A 21118-nucleotide genomic window follows, 5' to 3' on the forward strand; every position below is an offset into this window, starting at 1 on the left:
CTTGTTTGCTGAAGTGAGGAAGCCAGCCACACCCCCTGCCACAGACACCACCTGCAGGACAGGAACAGAACAGGAGAGGGAGACAAAGACAACACAACCAACAACAGAATCACCACAGATTATCTCGTATATGAGTCTTGGGGTACAAGGTTGAGACTACCTAAGGTAAAACATACTTGTTTACCAAACACCAGATTTCAGACACACATTACATTATTTTATATCCTTAGTTATTGTGAGTTTGAGTACTTATATTTGCTCCTTTTAAGTTACAATCATGGAATCTTTCTCAATATAACCATAATCTAATAACACATATTTTAATGAATCTGGGATGATTCAATTTGCTTATATAGATACTTTTGTTACCTAATAAATGAATTTCGATTACATGTAATTAATTTTTAGCATACCCTGATGACTAGGTAATAATGCTAATATAAGTATACACACTGTAGTGGAAAACTCACGGTTTATTTTACTGTGACAAAACACATGCTGTCATGTAATGAATTAATTCTGTTTCATTGTAGACACCCTCGGCTTCCTGTCACACCCTCTACCTCATGTCATAAATGTCTTCGATGGGCTGGTACTGTCTTCTCTTCTCCTCTGTCTTTGTGGCTTACTGGGTGCCAGCAGGCTGCTATGCTAATGGTAAAGTCACCAAAGCCTGTGGGAGCATGGAACCAAAGCACGGTTCCCCGGCTCAGACCACTCAAAGCCCTTATCTACTAACAGCCAACACCAGCACCTTCAGCCCCGGAGATCATATCCAAGGTAACCAACAACTGGCATTCAAATGTTCAACAGCCCAAATATCAAGGAAACCCATCGTGATCATTCCTCTAAGAAATATAGATAGAGAATCATTCAGACTTCTTCTGATTGTCAAAACAACTGAACAAAAAGATTTATAAATGCACAACTCTCAAAACTACTAATAACATATTGCTTTAATACATTACCAGTCACTCTATCTGGAACATCATATTTTGAGGGCTTCCTGCTTCAGGCCAGAGATGCAGCCAGTCAGGGCTCAGCATCCACCACCGGCAGCTTCACCCTGACCAATCCGCACAGGACACAGCTGCTGACCTGTAATAAGCAGCAGGTACATATGCACACATGTACATAAAGGCACATCACATAGTAGTAGTGATGACATAAGGATACACACTTAATACAATAATATGATTCCTTATCTTGATATTCAATATTAACATTGTGCCATCTACTCAATAATATAGCAAAAACCTAATATTATATACAATCGTCTGTATGTGTGTGTGTGTGTGTGTGTGTGTGTGTGTGTGTGTGTGTCTGTGCGAGTCTAGGGTTCAGCAGTGAGCCATACGAGTAAAGACAGACAGACAGAGGTTGTTGTCATCTGGAATGCTCCCAAAGATGCTCCCAGTGAGGTTGAGTTTTTGTGAGTTTCATCTTAAATGGAAAGTTATGCCTTTTTGGAATGGGCTGTTTGCTTGGCTTGTGTTAATGTGTTGGAGCTGCTTCAAAATTATTCCTTGTCATTAGCGAGTCCTCTTTTTAACAGTGCAACAATATCATCAATATCATTTGTGTGCTGGATGTTGTGTGCAGAGCTTTTTTATGAACAAGTATTTTATAAAATAAAACCAAATATGCTTTAGTAACATTTACGTATGAGGTTTATATATACATTTGAATTATTTGCTGAACTGACCCACTGACTGGATCTTCAGACCCAAGTTCACAACTGCACAACTACAAAAGCACAATTACAAAACTAAACAATTTTTGTGCTTTACTTTGAAGATAAATTGTGCAAGAGGCGGTGAATGAAAGTCTGTGTCACACCGACACATTGAATATTTCCTTTTAATTTGGCTTCTGTGAAAAAAATCTCTAAATAAATTGTACAAATTGCTCCTTTAATTTTTGATGATGGCCTGACCTCAAAACACAATCTGTAATCATGTAGGTTGCACATTTACCTTAACTCTTAGTGACTGGGACTCAGCCTCTACTAGTGTTCTAAGTTTCCAGTTTTGTCCTTTTTCACTAACTCTCACTAAAACCTTAACAGTGTGTCTTTGTTAACAGCTCTTGGAAAAACAATAATTTATGTGTTGTAGAAAAAGCTGTGTGTTTGTGTACATCCTTGAATTTATTAATGGGTCTCTATGGGTATATTTTCCAGTGTGACTGTAGTCCAACGCTACAATGTATTTTGGGTGAAGTTGCCTGGACCAATCATCTATCAACCTGGTGTGACACCTCGCCCACCTCTGTCCACCACTACACTTGCTCCAGTACAGACGACCACATCCTCTCTCCTGCCAGGACCTGTGAGTTTTTAACTAATCATTGCGACACTGATTCACTGTATGAACATGCAGTTGCTATCATTAAACGTGAATGTAAAATGATAAAATACTGATTATAAAAACACTTCTCCTCTCCTCCTACTCGTTTAGTTCACGTCTGACAGCTGCGGCCAATCTAAATCCTGCCTGCTGGACCCTGTAGGCTGTGATCCAGAAGATCCACACTGCTTCTTCTTGTCCATGACGACAGAGGGACCAGACAAAACGGTTTGGGGATTAACAATTACATGAATACATTTAAAGATACATGGTATTTTTACCTAAATAAAGCAGAAACATTGTCTTAACAAGGTATATTTGATAGTTAATCTGCTGCTTTTTTTAATTAAATAAGAAATATACGAATAATTTGTATAAATACGAAGATTAATGATAACCTTTGTCTCTGTGTCTCTGGTTTAGCTGAGAATCTTTTTGTTACTCCATTTGTTGTGTTCCAGCACTAACACACCCACTGTCAGTTCCTGAACGTATGACTGAATACTATAATAGATATTAATGGAACACAGTGAATAGAATACAATGTTAAACAGTTGATGAAGCAGTTAATTATATTCCTGAACTTCATAACAGCATTTAGACCGGGGTGTTTGAAATCACAAGAATATTATATGCATGTATTAAGATTTGCAAAGTCACATTATGTATCTTCATCAATGTTGTCTGCAGTCTGTGATGTTTGAGCTGAGTGGCCCAGCGGAGGGATATGTGGCCTTTGCTCTGTCTTGGGACACATGGATGGTAAGTTAGTACCTCTACCTACTTGCCCTAAATACTGCGTAATGTGTGATATGAAAAAAACATTTTCAGCTTCGATCTTAATAGAATAAGGAAAACGTCCTGGTATGATCTGTTTGCAAGCACATTGAACTTCTATTAACCTATGTCATGTCTACGTTGTGTTCTTGCATGTGTTTGTGTGTCTAGGGCAATGATGATGTGTACATGTGTGTAAAAGATGGGGACAAAGTCTCAGTGAGTGCAGCCTTCGTCAGCGGACGAACACATCCTGAGGACCAGACACAGGTGACACAAGACCAACACTCTGGATAAATACAAGGAAAATCTCTCTAAATTAGGGAGAAGAAAAATAAATATCATTGAAAACTGGAGTCAGGATGTGGTTAGTTAAGAACAGACAGGAATCAGTGGGGGGTCATCTTGCCTGCGCCCAAAGTTAAATCTCTCTCTTCAACTGCATTTTGACATTTTAGTCTCACAAACGTTTTTCAAAATTCACTCATTATATACTCACCCCTATGCCGATGGAGGGGGGGGGGGGAGTGTTTGAGTCCACAAAACACCTCTGGAGTAAACTTTGTTAGAGCAGAATCAAATACAATTGAAGTCAATGGTAAGTCCTTCTTCAGACGTAATAAAACAACAGAAAAACCATAACATGCCTCCATGCTGTTCGTGTGGTGTCATCCAAGTGTCCTCAAGCCCCAACCTTTATATTTGACTGGAATTGGCGTCATTTACACCGTGTTTTAAACCAAGATCTCCACTGATATCCTCAGACAGGGTACATTCAGGGACCATCGAAGATGCTAATTCTTCTAGCTTAGCCACTTCTGTTGGACTTTTAGGCTTAATACATAGCGGAAATGACTTTGTTTCAGGTCGAATTTGAATGTCTCAGCAAAACACATGAGATAGATATGAAGTATGTTTACTGTAAAGTACAGTAGAAAGCAAACAAATCAATTTTCCTCCAGAGGCCAAACCAGCTAAATGTCATCGTTCTTCTTCTCTGTGTGAGTGTTTTTGCAGGCTGGACTTTCCTCAGTATCATGGCGGCTGGCAGATGGAACCATCCAGTGCAAGTTCAGTAGACCGGTGAAAATGGCTAATCAGGAACCGGGCCGCTATGACCTGGACCAAGAGTACTTTCTGTTTCTAGCCAGCGGACATGCTCAGTATGGTAAGCATAATACACATGAGTTGGCTGAGTTCTGAACCCATTGACCCTGGCTGTCATCTTGGATCATGGAGGCTGATTGGAGTTCTTATCAATCTGTTTTATTATGTTACTGGACTGTTAAACAGTAACCCAGGAAACCTTTATGGAGCATATCTTTTGAATGTATTATGATACACTAATGCATTTATGACAGTATTTACTATATTCACTGACCTACAGTTTAGTTGGAAAACTATGTTTCTCAGAGGGATTTAACAAGCACCTTCTTGGTCTCTTTCCTCCAGGTAAAATATGGAAACATAATCAACAACCATTAGTGTCCGTCCACAGGAAATGTGTCACAGGCCCCTCTGAGGTACTAACAGGCTCCAGAGGACCCACCATAATGAAAGCACATGGTACATTACATTAATATAACTTATGAATGTCTAGATTTGTCATGTTAACCCAAGGACATGTTAACTAGGCTTAGCCAGGTTTGATTCTAAACATACAGAATGTAAAATATATAATGTCATATAATCCCATCTCATTGTATAAAATATTTAACTGTAGGAGTAGTTATGCACTTGCTTTGCCATTGGGATGTTTTGTAGCCTGCAGTGTAACACTTAGTGTAATCATTAGGAATACATGCTGCTGAATTTGCTCTACTACTCTAGGTGTTCTTATGCTGTTAGCATGGATGCTAACTGGGAGTGTTGGTACCTTCATCGCCAGTTTCTATAAAGAGGTTTGGCCAAATCAAACTCTGTATGGACAGAAAGTCTGGTTCCAGGTAGATTTATAATGCACACACACACAGACACACACAACGTTGCAATGTGACATTGTAACATTATGAAAGAGGAACAAATATATATATATATATTATAATTATATACACAAGCAGGGTAAACATTAGCCTGGATGCCAGACAAACTTAGCCCCGCCCACAACATTTTCGGTCGGGAAGTTCGCTCTGGAGTCGCTCCATAGGGGAGAAATTATGCTCCGAACAGAAGCTGTTCGGACCAATCACATTGTCAGGGCGGGCTTTATACGATGATGGACAGATGATCAACCATAGATATGTGATCAGCAGTTACGTAATCAACTAAGTCATCAAAGAGCGCTTGGGTTGACTTTGTTTTCCACAAACATACCTGCCGCTGGAGAGCTGAGATGTGTAGATGCTGCCATTGAGTCTGTTTTAAGAAGACATCGACAGCGCATTCATTTTGAAAGAGGAACAGAGAACGCGGAGGCGACGCCAAAGCGCCGCGCTAATCCCTATCGCGCCGGCGCTTGGCTGTTCACACCGGACGCTGAAACAACGCTGAACCGCCGGGCAGCGCTAATAATATCACCCGTTGATCCAGTAGTATTCAAGCATATACTTACTTGTTGCTCCAACATTAAGCAACAGCGTCCCAACATTTGTCTTTTTTGGTGTTGTCTTTGTACAACATGTTCCGAGGGTCATACAACTCACTGTACTTCTCCACTTCAATTATTAATTTAATGTCATCCATGTTGAAGAACTTCTCCGTTGTTTGCTCCGTTAAATGTCGGGTGTCGAGGGTAAATTACGTATTCTCCACTCAAGCCTATATGGAGACTACGAAGCCCCCCCTCGCTCTCTTTTTATCTTCATCATTGCATGTGTGGTTGTAGTGGATGGGCAGAGGGGGACATTTAATAATGTCATTGGTAAAATTAAAATTCCAGGACAACAGAAGGGGAATTCAAAGTATGGGATGCATATTTGATCATTTATATCATATGAAAATAATTTTTCCTTTAAATTTCTTTAAATACATTTTTTTTCCTGGCGCGACACGCTCGTGTCAAGCGCAAAAAATAGACTCAACGCCGAAAACGATCGCTGCACGGCGCCAGGCAGCCTTGGTGCAGCGCGGCGCTTCAGCCTCCGGTGTGACCCGCACAAAGGTTTAACATGGGAGTGGATGGGAGCCAGCTGTTATTTAAGGGTTAGGGTTAGGGTTTAATCGTTCCTTTGGCTTCGCTTCAGCGTCCGGTGTGAACCCGGTGTTAGTAAATATAACTCACAATGAGTCGCTTAACATACGTCACATACTACGTTGCTCTGATTGGTTGTAGGTTTATCCAATAGAGCGAAGAGGCATTTTATTTCCTGGTTCGGTTGAAACACGCCCCATAATCACAGCCCAATGGAACGGTCTCAGACTCACATTCTGACTAGAATTGTGATTATGACAACGTCAGGCTAGGTAAACACAGCCCCTCTGATGATTTTCATTATATTGAATGTTTTAATATAATGTGTTTGTTTGTGTGTGTGTGTGTGTGTGTGTGTGTGTGGGTGTGTGTTTGTGTGTGTGTGTGTTTTGGTGTGTGTATTTGTGTATGTAGGTTCATCGAGGCCTAATGATGCTAACTATGACGCTGACCATTGTTGCCTTTACCCTACCATTTATCTATAGGAAAGGTTGGAGCAAGGTACAGTGTACACACACACACACACACACTCATCAGGACAATCATAGAATTTGAATTTAATTGTCAGCATAAATTTATTGAGTTCTTCCTTGGGTCACCCCTCCACAAAATTGATGGACGTATTTTTTTCATCAGACAGATGGTAATGAAAACATAACCTCATAAGAGGACGTAACGAGCGATAAGTTTAGAACATACATTGGTTAATAGAGTATTTTTTAATATTGTGTATGTGTGTGTGTGTGTGTGTGTGTGGCTGGCTGGCAGCATGCAGGTGTCCATCCCTACCTGGGCTGTTGTGTTGTGATTTTAACTCTGATTCAACCAATAACAGCTGTGTTCAGACCAACACCTGACTCTCACAGGTAAACACTACACATTTATTGTACAGGCACGTGTCTGAAATAACAATGGAGTGTTGTGATTGTATGGTGCTCAAATGACAGTGGGGTCAAAAATGACACAGAGGTTTTGTATCGTGGAGAAGGGGGAACCATAGAGTAGTGCAATGTTATTTCTTCTATTTGAGTCTTTTTGTATCTATTTTTACTTATTTTGAGTTTGGTGAGCACTGTAAATAACACTATGCACATCTGAACCAACAATAATTCTGCTGAGCCTGCTTCCCTTTTGTTTGACCCTCTCAAAAATATGAAGGGCTATAGGGAGCCATGCTTAGAACCTTGGGGGAAGCCTTTTTTTTAGAGTATCTGAGAATTTGCAGCTGTAGAAGTATATGTCTTGTTGCCAGTATGAGGGATAAGATTTGAACCAGAATAGTTTGTGATGCTGACTGATGTTTCAACGTTAGATAGGAGCATGGAATGACTGACAGCTAATTGTATTTGTAAATGTCCCACATCCCACGTGGCCACTAATACCTGCTCACATCTACTGGTATTTGGTAACCTACATTGTGCAGAAGACCCTCAAACGTACAAGGGATATTCAACATCTTGTCCTATATTCTAAATAAACGTTGCACTGAGGTCTAAAAGGATTATGATGTGTTGGACAGAGTCAGCACTGTGTGCAAGAGGTGGTTTAAAACTTTGAAGAACTGTTCAGTTTTGTGCTTGGTGTGAAAAGCGAATTGAAAATATTCTTGTCATGAGAGCTGAGTATGAACTTGCTGTTAAACTTTTTATTTGGCTCAGAGGCCAAACTGTCTGTCAGCGTGAATAACTGGCTGAAAAATTAGACGATTGATTGAGGGAGAATGTGACTTAAAGATTTATCTATATCTACATTTAAGAACATTGGTTATTACTATTATTGTTTCTCTCTCCAGGAGATATCTCTTTAACTGGTTCCACTGGGGACTTGGATCTCTGACTGAGATCATGGCAGGTGAGTCAGTTTGAAGACTAAATTCCAAAGATGTCTCTCTACAAACATTTTAAACACTTCACAGGACATACCTGGTTGTTTAAAGTTAGATTGTCTTCTCTATGTGTCTACAGTGGCGACCATGTTCCTGGGTACACATCAATCATCACTGCTCCTCCCCCAGCCATGGGCGACGTATGTTTTGATTGGCTATGTGACATGGCTGGCCTCATTCAGATTCATGCTCCTGATTCACAAACACTTTCATATCAAAAAAGGTATGGGAACCTAAACAAAATTGATTATGAATGAATTTTTCTACTGGTGTACAGGTGTATTGATGAATTGTCATGATAAGGAATGAGGTGATGTAAGTTAGCAGAGCACATCAGATTCCAACTGTTGTTTGTTTTACCTACAGCAGTAGTGTCAGATGAGCTACAGGAACTCTATTCTGGTCAATCAGAGCCCTCTACCTGGGTATGTACCCACTTCACACTGCCATGACTTTTCTCCGCACCAATATCAAACCCTTTATTCTTTTATATTTGTGATTTGAAATAGCAGATAGATATGAATCATATGAATCAAATTCATTAATAACATTTTAGTAATTTGCCTCTCTCATTACAGAGTATTATTATGTGAATGTTCCAGCTCATGTCCTTGAACGTTTGAACTCAGTAACTTGAACCGGGGAGTACGTTTGCAGTTCCTGTAACAGTGTTCTGTATTTCCACAACTGCTCAGCTGCCCAACATAACTGTAACAGAGACCCTGGTCACACCCTCTTCTAACATTCGTTGTTATAGATCCAATCAGTGGACAGCATGTGTTCACACCTGGTAATGATATGCGTCATAAATATGTCCCCTGTATCTTGCTCTGTATGCAAATAATATTTAACGTCATGATAATCAGTGCTGATATTGTGGTGGGGGCTAATAACAAATCAATGTATGTATGTATGTGGACACTGAGAAAAGTTAAAATACGCATAAACTGCAGCACGTCGGAGACATAATCTGAGTAGGTGGTAGGCGGTAGGTCATATGTGGCCCAGGACGTACACATGGTCAAAATATTATGGACACATCCATCCCAGACAAACTCTGAATGTGGTCTTCAAGATGCATTTGGGTAAGTGCAAACCTGTAATCAATGCCAAATCATGGATACCGATCTGTGGATCGTGTATCAGAGATCGTAATGATCAGAATCAGAATCAGGTTTTATTGGCCAAGTAAGTTGCACAAACAAGGAATTTGACATGGTGAAGTGGCTCTCAGTGTGCTTACATAGAATACACATAACAACACAAAACAAAACAAACAGTGCGATGGTCTAAGAAAAAGAGAGAAGAGAAGTGAAGGGATAAATATTGAACGGTATGAGTATTACAGTTGTACAGTGAGGGTGAAATAAATAATATAATTAAATATAATTACAAAATAATTACAATATAATTACAATATAATATAACTTGGGGAGTATTTGTACAGTTGTTATTATAAAGATCCAGCACGAGAGAGCGCAGTATGGAGGATTCTGTATCGTGCTGTCAATCTGCTGATGGTGGTGGACCACGACCGAGGTGGCAGCTGATGATGGATCCTAATGGCGGCAGTGGACAAGGCTTTTGGACTATAGTGGCATCCGATCTTGATGGTGGATCATGATCTTGCTGGCTGCTGACCATTGACCATGATTGCAGTAGGACTGCTTGATATAAAGTATTTCTCCTCAGAAACTTGACCATTACTGACAATTATCCATCAATTCATTGACCTTAAGTTGTGCTTCACTTGTTTACCCTTATCAATGCTGCTAAAACCTTTATCTTGGTGATGTTCGACTTTACACATGACATCTTTTGCACTTCTGTCTTTCTATGTTCTTTTACCCTGCTAAAAGTTTTTTTTAGTAGTTTTTCCTTACTCTTGTTAAGGGTTAAGGGCAGAGGATGTCACACCTTGTTAAAGCCCTATGAGACAAATTGTGATTTGTGAATATGGGCGTTAAAAATAAAATTTGATTGATTGATTGAGCACTTGTGATCAGATCACACAGGACAGATGTTAATACCAGGTCTAAACAGGGCCAGTGTCAACTCAAAGTTTCACTTACATAGGTTTTTCACAGCAAAACCTCCAACTATCAAGCCAACCTATCCTCACTTTCATATGTATTTATGATAAAAAAAAACGATTTATTGTTGTATGTTGCATTGGTCTTCATCTACATATGTTTATTCATTTTTATGTGTCGTAGACTACATTCGGTATAGGACCCAACATTTTGTTAAACATTAAATATTACATTTCAACAAAAGTCTTCCAAAAAAATATATATCGTCTTTCTTAAATGCTTAAGAGTGATGACTAGCCAGTCTGGCTTAGCAAGCCAACAAGCACATGAATATTGTTATTTTTTTGATATGCTCTGTAAAACCTGACATCTAGTGCGCTACTGTCTGTCCTGCATGGGAGAGGTATCCCTCAATTAAAGCTGTCTAGGTTTCAATGTTTATTTTTCACCTGATATTTGTTGTCATTTTTCCTCACTATTGTTGACTTTTAAGAACAGAGAACGTCACACCATGTTAAGCCATATGGAGGAAATTGTGATTTATAAATAAGGGCTCTGCAAATGCAATTGTAATGATTGACTGATTTAACTATATTAACTGTCAAAGCAGACATCACAGTTATATTTTGTCGCTGATATCTTCTCCTCTAACATTGCTGTGACACTTTCTACCCCAAGTTTACAAGGGTCAGGTCCCGAAGTATTTACAATAAAAATGGGTAGAGAAAGAAAGCCTTCAGGTATTTCAGTCATGTTTGACATTGATGAGGATGTTACTCCAGCTGATTACACAAATCCACACACAGACAATGGTTGAGAAAGGTTTTTTAACTGTATGAAAGATCCATTCTGTGTCTATACTCTGTAACTTTACTGTACTTTGTGTTTCAGGGGTCCTTCACAAAGTCCTTCATCTTGGCTGCCCTGGCTTTGGGAAACTCTGGTCTACTGGTGGCCTTGTTGTCTTCTATTGCTGACATTTGAAATAACTTTCAGGACCTTTTAACCAAGGCTTGCTCTACAATTAAGCCAAGCCCCATGACAGAAAGAAATAATGTCAAGACTATAAAACATTCTATTTTAAATCAAATTTATTTTGATATATGTTTCCTTTTTGTAATATTCAAACGTTTTATTTCTGTAGTTTATTTTAGTTTTTAATTACTCTTCTGTTCCTATATTTGGAGGCATTGTTAAGGTTTAACAGAGGCACTTCCAGGCCCTCGAGAAAGAACTTGAATCAGCAAAATAGCTTTTCCTTTATTTTTTGTGCATGTTTAGTGCTTTTTGTACCAGAATGCAACTTAATAAACACAAGTGTCTGTGCATACTGAAGTTCTGATTCTTTTTGAAGGTTATGGCAGGTTATAGTTGCAGATTTTACGTACATTAGTCAAATGTAACACGATCAAATGTTTGTCTGACTTGATCAATAGTTTCTTCATCAGAATATTGCAAAGTCAATGAAACATCCAGTTTTGTTTTAGAATTTAGAATTTGAATCAAAAGGTGACTCTTGACTCACAGTCATTGGTTGTTATTAATGTTGTAGTAAACACCTGAGGTTAATAAACACAAGTAGTTTGTGTTTTGAAAGATGTAATTTACTAGTAGACCTTACTGCTCCATGTTTTTAAAAGTCAGATTAAATAGAAACAAAAGCTTTCAAACATTTCTGAAAGGAAAAAAAACACAATGTTACCTGCGCACACACATTTATCAGCTAAACCACTAGATACCACAAGCATGCTGATGGTGCTGAAATATAATCAAGTTATTATCTGAAAAGAGTATATATTAAATTTGTTATAGTTGTAAGTGATCCCAGTTTAGATCAGTCCTGTTTGGATGTGTGTAACCTGATGTTGTTCTTCTTCAGCTCCATCAGGGTGGTCGTCTTTTCACCCAGCTGTCCATTCGTGCGTTGATTGAATTTTTATGTTCTAACTGAACAGAATTCTACAAATGCCTCACTCTCACACAATATTTCCAGAAATAATCTTGAAGGACCTAAATAATATCTAGATGAGTGAAATGTAGTGCAGCAGAATTTAATTTAAGGTAACTGTAGGGCCTTGGAGGAGATACATGCATTTATTGGATGTATTTTCTGCATTGAACATATGAGGAGGCTGTACTCTGTAAAACGTACGAAACAGGAACATATAAACAATAACTAGATTAGATTAACCCAAACTAATGGCCAATGCTGTTTCGGAGAGTCTCTATTCATTTGTGGTTAGGTGTATTACTCAATTTCCCAGAAAGTAAATCAATAGAGGCAATGCAAATGTCCTCAATCTCATATTTTGTTTTGATGAACTTGTTCTCCTCTTTTCTGCCCTCTAGTGGTGATAACAAAAGAGACTTGAGCAGATAAAGGTTCAGGGACAATGAGCTCTCACAACCACTGAATCTCTTTTTTTTTAACATGCAACTACACCTGCACCAACTTTTTAGTTTGTTTGTGTATTACATATTTGAATGGGGTTTCCTTAGGCTAATGTCTAGTTCAGTTCCATCATCTGTAGCTGTTCTAAAAAGAAAATCTACATTGCTGCTACATCACATTTTTGTATCAGTATATTACATAACATCCTCACCCCCACACAGCATTGCATGTTAATCAGTGTGACATACAAAACAGCAGCTCATGTCATATTTGAAAGACGAGGACTGTTATGCTGCAACGACATTACACACAAAATCACAATGATGCTATGAGCATTCTGTACAGACCCACAAAACAGACACACAGTGAGTCTGTGCAGGAGATTATCAAGTTGAGTTTCAACGTCCAAATCCCCACTAATCCTCTGAAAGGTTGGATAAGACAGTCGCAGATGACAGATGTGTGTATGTGTGTGGGTGTGGGTGTGTGAGTGTGAGAGAGAGAGAGACAGAGAGAGAGAGAGAGAGACAGAGAGAGAGAGAGAGAATTGTGTATGCTTGTATCAATCCTATATTAAAGTGTGCCAGTGTGAGAGTGTGAGGCTGAACATGTGTCTGTGTCGCAAATGTCCCCAAAGCCGTGGTTTTCTGATTGGCTGCCGCCCACCCACACTCAAAATGTACCCCAGTGGCACTGAGATGTGTGCATGAGAGAGAGAGAGAGAAAGAGAGGAGGGAGGGGAGGGACAGAAAGGTTATAAAGGGGAAAGAGAGGAATAATATAAGGGAGAGGAGACACAAATTGATATAGAAACACAGTTCATCACACTTAAATACCCCTGTAACCAGTGGCAACCAGACGCAGCAGCAGCAGGTAAGGCACATCTGTCCTTTATGTTTTCTGTGCTTGTTTTAAAAGTGTGAGACCTATGAATCATATTGATAAGACAGTGTTGTTGCTAAAGAATAAATGTTAACTTATTTTTATATGGGCAGGAAATTGTTCTTTTTTTTTTTGTGGGTTGTGTGTAAGGTCAGCATTACGGTTATGATACTTATGATGATGCCACCATGTTACAGCCTTGTGTGTATTCTATGTAACACTCAGTAATCCAGTTCAGGTATGTGATCTATTCATTGTGGAGTAGTCTGAGCTGGCATTTTATGTTTATATTACTCTGAGGAGAACCCTCAGATAAAACTTGATAAAGTTTAGACAGATGTTCAGCTAAAGTTTGTCAGCTAAAGTGTTAGTGCACACAATGCATGGCATTACTTTGTCTTTACAACTGACACATTTATTTTAATTCTAGCAAAATGGTCACATCCATAGCCATAACATTATATAAGTAACATCAATTGTCAGTATTACTTGTGTTTGTCTGTGCAGAATCCAGAACAAGGTCCTGTCTAGAGCAACAATCCTAACCCTAACCATAAAAGATGGAGCTGTCTCTAGTAACAATAAAATAAGTAGACCTGCCAGCTTTCACTTTTATGGACCATATCCCTGAGCATCTCACGCATGCACTAATTTTGTTTGTATGTGTGTGTGTGTGTTTGTGTATGTGTGTGTGTGTGTGTGTGTGTGTGTGTGTGTGTGTGTGTGTGTGTGTGTGTGTATGATCAGTGAGAGGAGGAGTAATTATTTTAATGGGAACTAGGTTGGATTTTAAAGTGTCTTGTAATATTTCTCAAGAGACTTGATTAAACTCGCCCAGTGTCGCACTGTAATGACATACCACAATTTTTACATGGATTAATACAAGGCTCAAAAAGCTGTGGTAGTCTCTGATGGAATTTGCAGAACTAATTTGTATTTGTGTCACTGCACAGTAATACCTGCAACACATGGAGGCGGGGGTGCGGTGGGGTGGGAGGATGTGCATTTCTGTCCCATGGCTTGATTGATCTGTGTGTGTGCAATACAGGAAACACTGGTGATGTTCACACAGAGTGACCAGAGGAGGAACATGTGTGTGCGTGCAGCTCAGTGGGTATGACCTTGTCTGTAGGCCAAAGGAGAAACACATGTAATGATTTGCATTATTGGAAAAATCTACCACAATAAATACAGTCTCAACAGAGCCATTTGAAAGAGTAGGATTACACCAATACATAATCTAGTCCAGTCACACCCACTGGAGGGATGGACATCTCTCATTAGAAATGTTCTCACTTGGTGTTTTGATGGTGGTGGTGAAGAGCGCTATGTAACATGTCGTTGGTGACTTTAAAAGTCACAGCCTACTGTAGGATTCACACCTCTCACAACATGTAGTTACTATCTTTGCCATAAATAATTGGATCTTTGATATGCCAGAAAAACTATTTGCACCACAGGATCCTTGAGCCCAATGTGATGCTTTCATATTGCTCATCTCATACAACCAATTATCTGGAGCAGGAGACTGCATAATATTCAACTCCTTGGCTGATTAAATGAATAAACCTCTACCACATCTCACGATCATTACAGCTCTGTTCATACTGAATTCAAAATCTTCTGTTTGTGCAGCTTGTTTGGTTAAGGAGAGTTTGACTGAGGTTGGAAGCAAGTTGAGCCAGATCACAGGCTGAAGTATTATGTCTTACACTCCACTGGAAAGAAGCCACACATCAATGTCATGAGCCTTTCTTGTTTCCACAGAGTTACCAATTCATTACCTACAGCTCTCATAAAACACGTTATAGATCTCTAACTTAATGTTTTGTGTCGTTGCTTGATTTGAGAGCTGTGTACAGTCTGTGTACAACAGGGAGAAAGGAAGAGCTCAGAACAATACCTGTCCCTCAGGTCACAATAATGAATCCCCATCGCCACCACCCTGGCAGCTGCTGCTACAGACTGAATCAAATGTTGTGGAAAACACTGGTCTGACCCGTAGTCAAATGTTTTTCCCACACACTCCAAGGACAACGGTTACAATTTCCCACTTTCAGTGACAATGTGTAATCCTTAGCAATACTTTGAAATAAGAAACTAATCCATTCTTATCTAGGGGTTAAAAGCAGATTGTCGCCAGATTAAAGGCCAAGTCATTACATAAAGAGTCTAACATGGTGGCTGTTAAATCATTATTTCGTATCAGAAGGTCAAATGTGGGTATTGCATCCCATAATGACTCTCTGTCTCTCTATTCCTTCTTATATGTCTGTATCCCTTTCTCCGAGCTTTAATCTTCACTCATCCAGTCTTTCCTTTGTTATATGAGTGACACTGACAAACTTACAGTACATACACACACACACACACAATTTGAGAAACTACTTTTTACAAATTTGTTATCAAATATTTTTTTAAGTTCACAAAAGTAGACTCATCCATATCTTGTCATGAGATCTTTTTTGTCAAAGTCTTATTCTTATTCTTGACAAAAACATTAAAACACTAAGTCCATATGATCTTCTTGACAGTCATGCTTGATTTTCAGTGCCAATTTCTTCATCAAACAATATCCTTTGACTAGAAGCAACATGGTCAGGTGGTTTAACTGGTTTGTGTCAGTTGGAATAAAGGGTAAATGGTAAATGGTTTTGTATTTATATAGTGCTTTTCTAGTCTTGATGACCACTCAAAGCACTTTACAGTACAGTTTAACATTCACCCATTCACACGCACATTCATACAGTGTATCTATTCGCAGCACTTTGTTATTCTATGGGGAGCCATTCGGGGGTTCAGCAAAAAAATGTAGTATACTCATACACACTTAAGTTAATTAAGCACTATAATGTATGTTTGCAATTTACATTTCTCTCGAGAGCATGGTCCCCTACATCACTCAAGTCCACTTCAGGACACTTTGGATGGAAGAAGACATCCACCTCAAACTTTACTTTTGTTGAAGTCGTAAAGTTGCCCTCTAAACTGTCATCTAACATTTGTCGCTCCATTAGGTTGTGTTTGTAAGACTAAGCAGTGACTTTGTAACAGGCAACCATACTGAAAACTGCACACCCTGTTTTATGAGTGTACAATTTAAGTGTGTTGTGAAAGTAAATAACACTTCTGTATTGTGTGGTGCTGGATTCAGCCCACATTGGGAGTTGTCCATGCAGGGCGATTAACATCGAGAGCGGGTCCTCTCTCCGGAGGCCGCCATGGTTTTTATAATATATAGTAGCCCAGACTGGACAAACTAAACACCTTTTGGGTTTTTATGAGAACTGAAGGTTTCCACAAGCTCTCTGTCATGTTGGGAAGGGATGGGTGAGATGAGGGCTATTCAGCTGCAACGTGAAGCTTCACCTGCAGATGTCACTAGATTCTACACACTGAACCTTTAACATAGGAACATTAGGTTGTATTGCATTGTCATACAGTGCAATACAACAACAACTTCAAAGTGGATGGAATTGTTACAACACTACAAGACATGTGTGAATGTCACATCCCAGATACTTGTTAAGATACCTCTGTTTTACAGTGTAATAGCCCGGAGGGCGGGAACGGCCGGATGCTGCATGCGCCTGATGATAAATAGATAGATGGATTGAGAGAGAGAGAGAGAGAGAGAGAGAGAGAGAGAGAGAGAGAGAGAGAGAGAGAGAGAGAGGTGTACAATAGTCTGCCAATATGGATTTTTCTCTTCTGCTCTAATTCACCGGAAAGATACATCACCCCCCTCGCTCTCTCTCGCTCTCTCTTTCTCTCTCTCCCTATCTCTCTCCCTCTCTCGCTCCGGTCCTGTCACTCTCTACCTCTCTCCACCACGCACACACGCACACACGCGCCGCAGCTGCCAGCCTGTATGCGACCCTCCTCGCGCCAGCGGGTGGCCGCCTGGCTGCTCAGGCTGCCGGTGGGGACAGGTGGAGAGGAATGCCCGAGCCGCGGCCGCTTGGAGATGATCTCGTTCTGGCTGCTGTGCTGGAAGCTGTTGGTAGGTAGACAAACCAGCGACACACGTCAACAGCGTCTTTATAATAAACCACAGTAATACCCCTCCTCTTCCTCGTGCGGCGGAGATTTGCGGCCGTTATTGGCGGACGCCGTGTCCCGAAGCTTTGGCTCAGCTCGTGATACCATGAAGCCCCGGTGTCTTGGCTTCTGTGTGCGCGCTTATCTGTCACGATTTTGGTTCGATGCCCGATTTCATGTTACACACTTTGGTCTCAACTGTCCTCTGAAAGAACCGAATACTGTAGCGTTACAGATTATTATTAATATCAGGATGTCAGCAGAATAGAATAGACATAATTTAACAGTGAATTGTTGAATGCTAACCGATGAAGCAGCTTGCTGTCACTCATTCCCCACCCTCCATAAAACACATGATGCCCGAACAGTGGCAGTTCTAAATGGTATTGCTAGAAAAACAATTCTTAATTTTTTATTATTTTAAGAATATAAGTGAAAGAGAAACTTAAATTTCTCAATTGCACAAATCCTTCAATAGAACATTTGAATAACACACTTAAGAGAATCAATGCACACAATTCTGCTTAACACAGTATAAGTTACAACAAAATATACACATGTAAAAACACACTAAAGAAAATCTAATTATTACACTATTGCACTAAGAACAGCCATCACAAACTAAAACTAAAACTTTACCTTTCTGGCCTTCCTTGATGCAAAATCATCAATTATGTCATCATATGAAATCTGCTCCCCTATTGAGTGATTAATACTGATGACGGCAAGGCCAGTCAGCCGTTCCTGAGACATGGTTGACCTAAGGAACGTCTTGATCAACTTCAGTTTTGAAAAGCTCCTCTCTGCTTGAGCCACAGTGACTGGTACAGTAAGTGCAATCCTGAGAGCAGTCCAAAAGTTGGGGTCGATCTCCGATAGATCCTTATCATGCCTAAAAGTGATAAGCTCAAAAAGGATCATGGTTTTTGACGGCAGTTCAGCGAAGTTCTTAATTTTGTTTTGTTTCTAAGAGTATTCTTAATTTGTTGGGTCTCATAGATTTTTCAAACATTAAATTACACACTGGTCTCTCCTCATGTCCTACCACATTGACTGTGAACCCAAGAGGCGGCTGCCCGCTTCGACCGTGCCCAAAACCACCACTTTGCCCGAAGTTGCTCTATAATCCTCTCTGACAGACAGACAGACAGAGAGAGAGAGAGAGAGCTGATGGAATGATACTGATTATGCTGTCTCCAGATGTGCCATGTGTTTTCAATGGGAATATGAGGAAGTTGACAGGGTTAGAAAGGTCCACCACATAAGGAGCAACAACACTCCAATTCATCTCCACATGCTATGACGTCCCTGAAGAATTGGAGATCAGATGTATTGAGAATTACATAATTGAATGACCACAGATATGCACTGTCAACCTCACATGCATCTTGATGTTTCATGTTTTACCATCAACTGTTTGTTTGAATGATTTTTTGACTAAATACCATTCAGAATTGAGTGTTACTGTCAAGCACACAACTGCTGTGTAGTTTGTTGTATGAGAGGACGAAAATCATAACCTTGCCTTGAATTTCAGGTTAGATGATAGGCAGACAGATGTTGATTGTTAGGTGGGCTTGGTCTTCATTTGTTCCTAACTATTATGGAATAATGACCAGATAAGCCCCTCATGTACTGGAATCAGAATTGTTTTGACTGCCACATGCTCCCAAAATCTCTAACCTGGCAGAATGACAAGAGAGAGATTATCAGGCAGTGTTAGATTAGGGCAGCAAAATGTCTAATGTATCTAAATGTATGATGGACTTTTTCAGTGTAACCTGTAATTAAAAACATTAATAATAGCTCCATTCCATTCTGCTGTGCTTGTTCCTGCTCTGTGCAGGTTGGCTCACTGCTATGGCTAATAAACATCAATGAATGAAACTAAGTTGTACGGATATTACATACCTGTAGGCTATTCCTGCTGTCATAAGAGAAGGCTAGTTACATTTTGCGGTTTCCTTGTACCTTGGCAAAGTTTGGAAATCTAAATTACAGGCTTTTAGAGCCAGATTTTGCCAGACTATTGGCGCAGCTTTAAAATCTGGAGAACACCCATGGGAATTGATTGTGCCTGGCAGATATGTGTTGTAACAGGCAGTGAGTCCAAACTGGGTCACAACCAAAAACCAGATGTGCGCTAGACACATTCGATTCCTGTCATGAATTGATCACCTCACACAGAGTTCAGTCTGATTAAACTTTGATTTATGAAATCCCCGGTGTAAAGTGTATGTGTGTGAGAGGGATACAACCGGAACTGACTCTCAATATCCATATTTACATAACTGCCCGATGACATAAGAAGCAGAGGAAGGGCACAAGAGGTCGATAGCAAATTGAATAATACTCATCTTGTGGCATGCTGTTGGCTCACATAGCCAGGCTAGATCCTTTAGCTTATGCCTCCAAACCTGCACACGCTATTTGTGTGTCCCTCCTGCTTGTTTGCAAATACAGAATAAACCTGATAACCCATGGTTTAGCTGTGTTGGTGCTTTCATGCTGACTCACTGCCTCTTAAAAAACTGCTACACTGTGCACAACTGTTTCAACAAGCCATTACGTGACATTACGTGATTCAAGCTAGAGCAATGAAACAAGCTATGTTGATGTTGTCTTGACCAGGGTCATGTAGTGACACATAACTTAGTACATCATCACAGTAATGTATTTTCTCATTAACGGGTAGTCTTATTAGAATAAAAAATTCAGGGTATTACAGTCAATAGTCCCTGTAAAGGTCTTACTCTAACATTATGATTGAATTCAGTATTTTCAGGCTGGAGCCTCTCAAAATGGCAAAGGAAAATGTGAATCCTGGGAATTCAGAAGTTGTCTTACTCACCTGTTGTTTGTTTTTAGCCTACTAACGTTGTTAGTTGTAGTAGTATATCTACATTCACACGTCACAGTTTTGTTGAGAGATAGAGGGGGTATTAACTACCATTTACCACAAGGTAAAGAACAGTCTGATGTACGAATAACCTGTACATCTGGAATAAGAACAGGTCAATCAACCCAGTTCTCAAGTAACTTGCCAAACATTGTTCCTAACATATATAACCACTTTGTGTCATTGTTGTAGTATCTCGGAAATTATAGGAGGAAGTCTACACGGCTGTTTCCCCCCCTCCTCTGGTTGTCTTGAACTAATTCCCTTCATTGAATGGAGGGAAGGTTTCAGCATGAAGAGTGAACGTTGGTTAGAAGGGGAAGGTCTTTTCCCATATTGAAAATTCTAATAATTTATGAGTGGATGGCTAGCATAGGAAACCGCATATGACACAGAATGGAGTAATTACAAACAGACTCCAATCAGACGAAAGAGTTCGTTCACATGGAGGTGCTTTAGGTAGGACAACAAACCATAAGATACAAATGTAGCAACACCAGACCCTAAACACCACTTACCTTTACCAGAATCACCTCAAACAGTGAGGAGAGAGTCTATGCACCACAAAACTGCAGCCGAGTGCTTAAAACAAACCCCAGGCTCAGCAAGAGGCCAACAGTACAACATATGGCAAAGAATCACAAAGATGGAGGGAGACAACAGCTCCTGTAACAAGATTCATCTGGGAAGATAGAGTAAAGCAAAGATCTATTGTGTCCCCCGCTTATTTC

General features: G+C 39.9%; 1 protein-coding gene across 1 annotated transcript; it reads left to right on the forward strand.

Moving 5' to 3' along the window:
- The first annotated feature begins 584 nt into the window (after positions 1-584).
- frrs1a (ferric-chelate reductase 1a) lies at positions 585-11157 on the forward strand. Its single transcript, XM_053438937.1, has 16 exons — positions 585-780; positions 972-1114; positions 1338-1432; positions 2183-2330; positions 2460-2576; positions 3039-3110; positions 3297-3395; positions 4143-4293; positions 4578-4691; positions 4956-5071; positions 6670-6756; positions 7024-7121; positions 8048-8106; positions 8220-8363; positions 8507-8565; positions 11065-11157. Exons 1-16 carry the CDS (start codon positions 585-587, stop codon positions 11155-11157), a joined length of 1791 nt encoding a protein of 596 aa, XP_053294912.1.
- The last annotated feature ends 9961 nt before the right edge of the window (positions 11158-21118 follow it).

The sequence above is a fragment of the Pleuronectes platessa genome, chromosome 13 (assembly GCF_947347685.1).
Source record: "Pleuronectes platessa chromosome 13, fPlePla1.1, whole genome shotgun sequence".
NCBI classification, from domain to species: domain Eukaryota; kingdom Metazoa; phylum Chordata; class Actinopteri; order Pleuronectiformes; family Pleuronectidae; genus Pleuronectes; species Pleuronectes platessa.

Bases quoted from the DNA above. Each gene is read 5' to 3' on its own strand.
- frrs1a (XM_053438937.1), top strand. From the start codon at position 585: ATGGGCTGGTACTGTCTTCTCTTCTCCTCTGTCTTTGTGGCTTACTGG. The intron at 781-971 runs GTAACCAACAAC...ATACATTACCAG, and splicing joins CCCCGGAGATCATATCCAAG to TCACTCTATCTGGAACATCA. The intron at 1,115-1,337 runs GTACATATGCAC...GTGCGAGTCTAG, and splicing joins TGACCTGTAATAAGCAGCAG to GGTTCAGCAGTGAGCCATAC.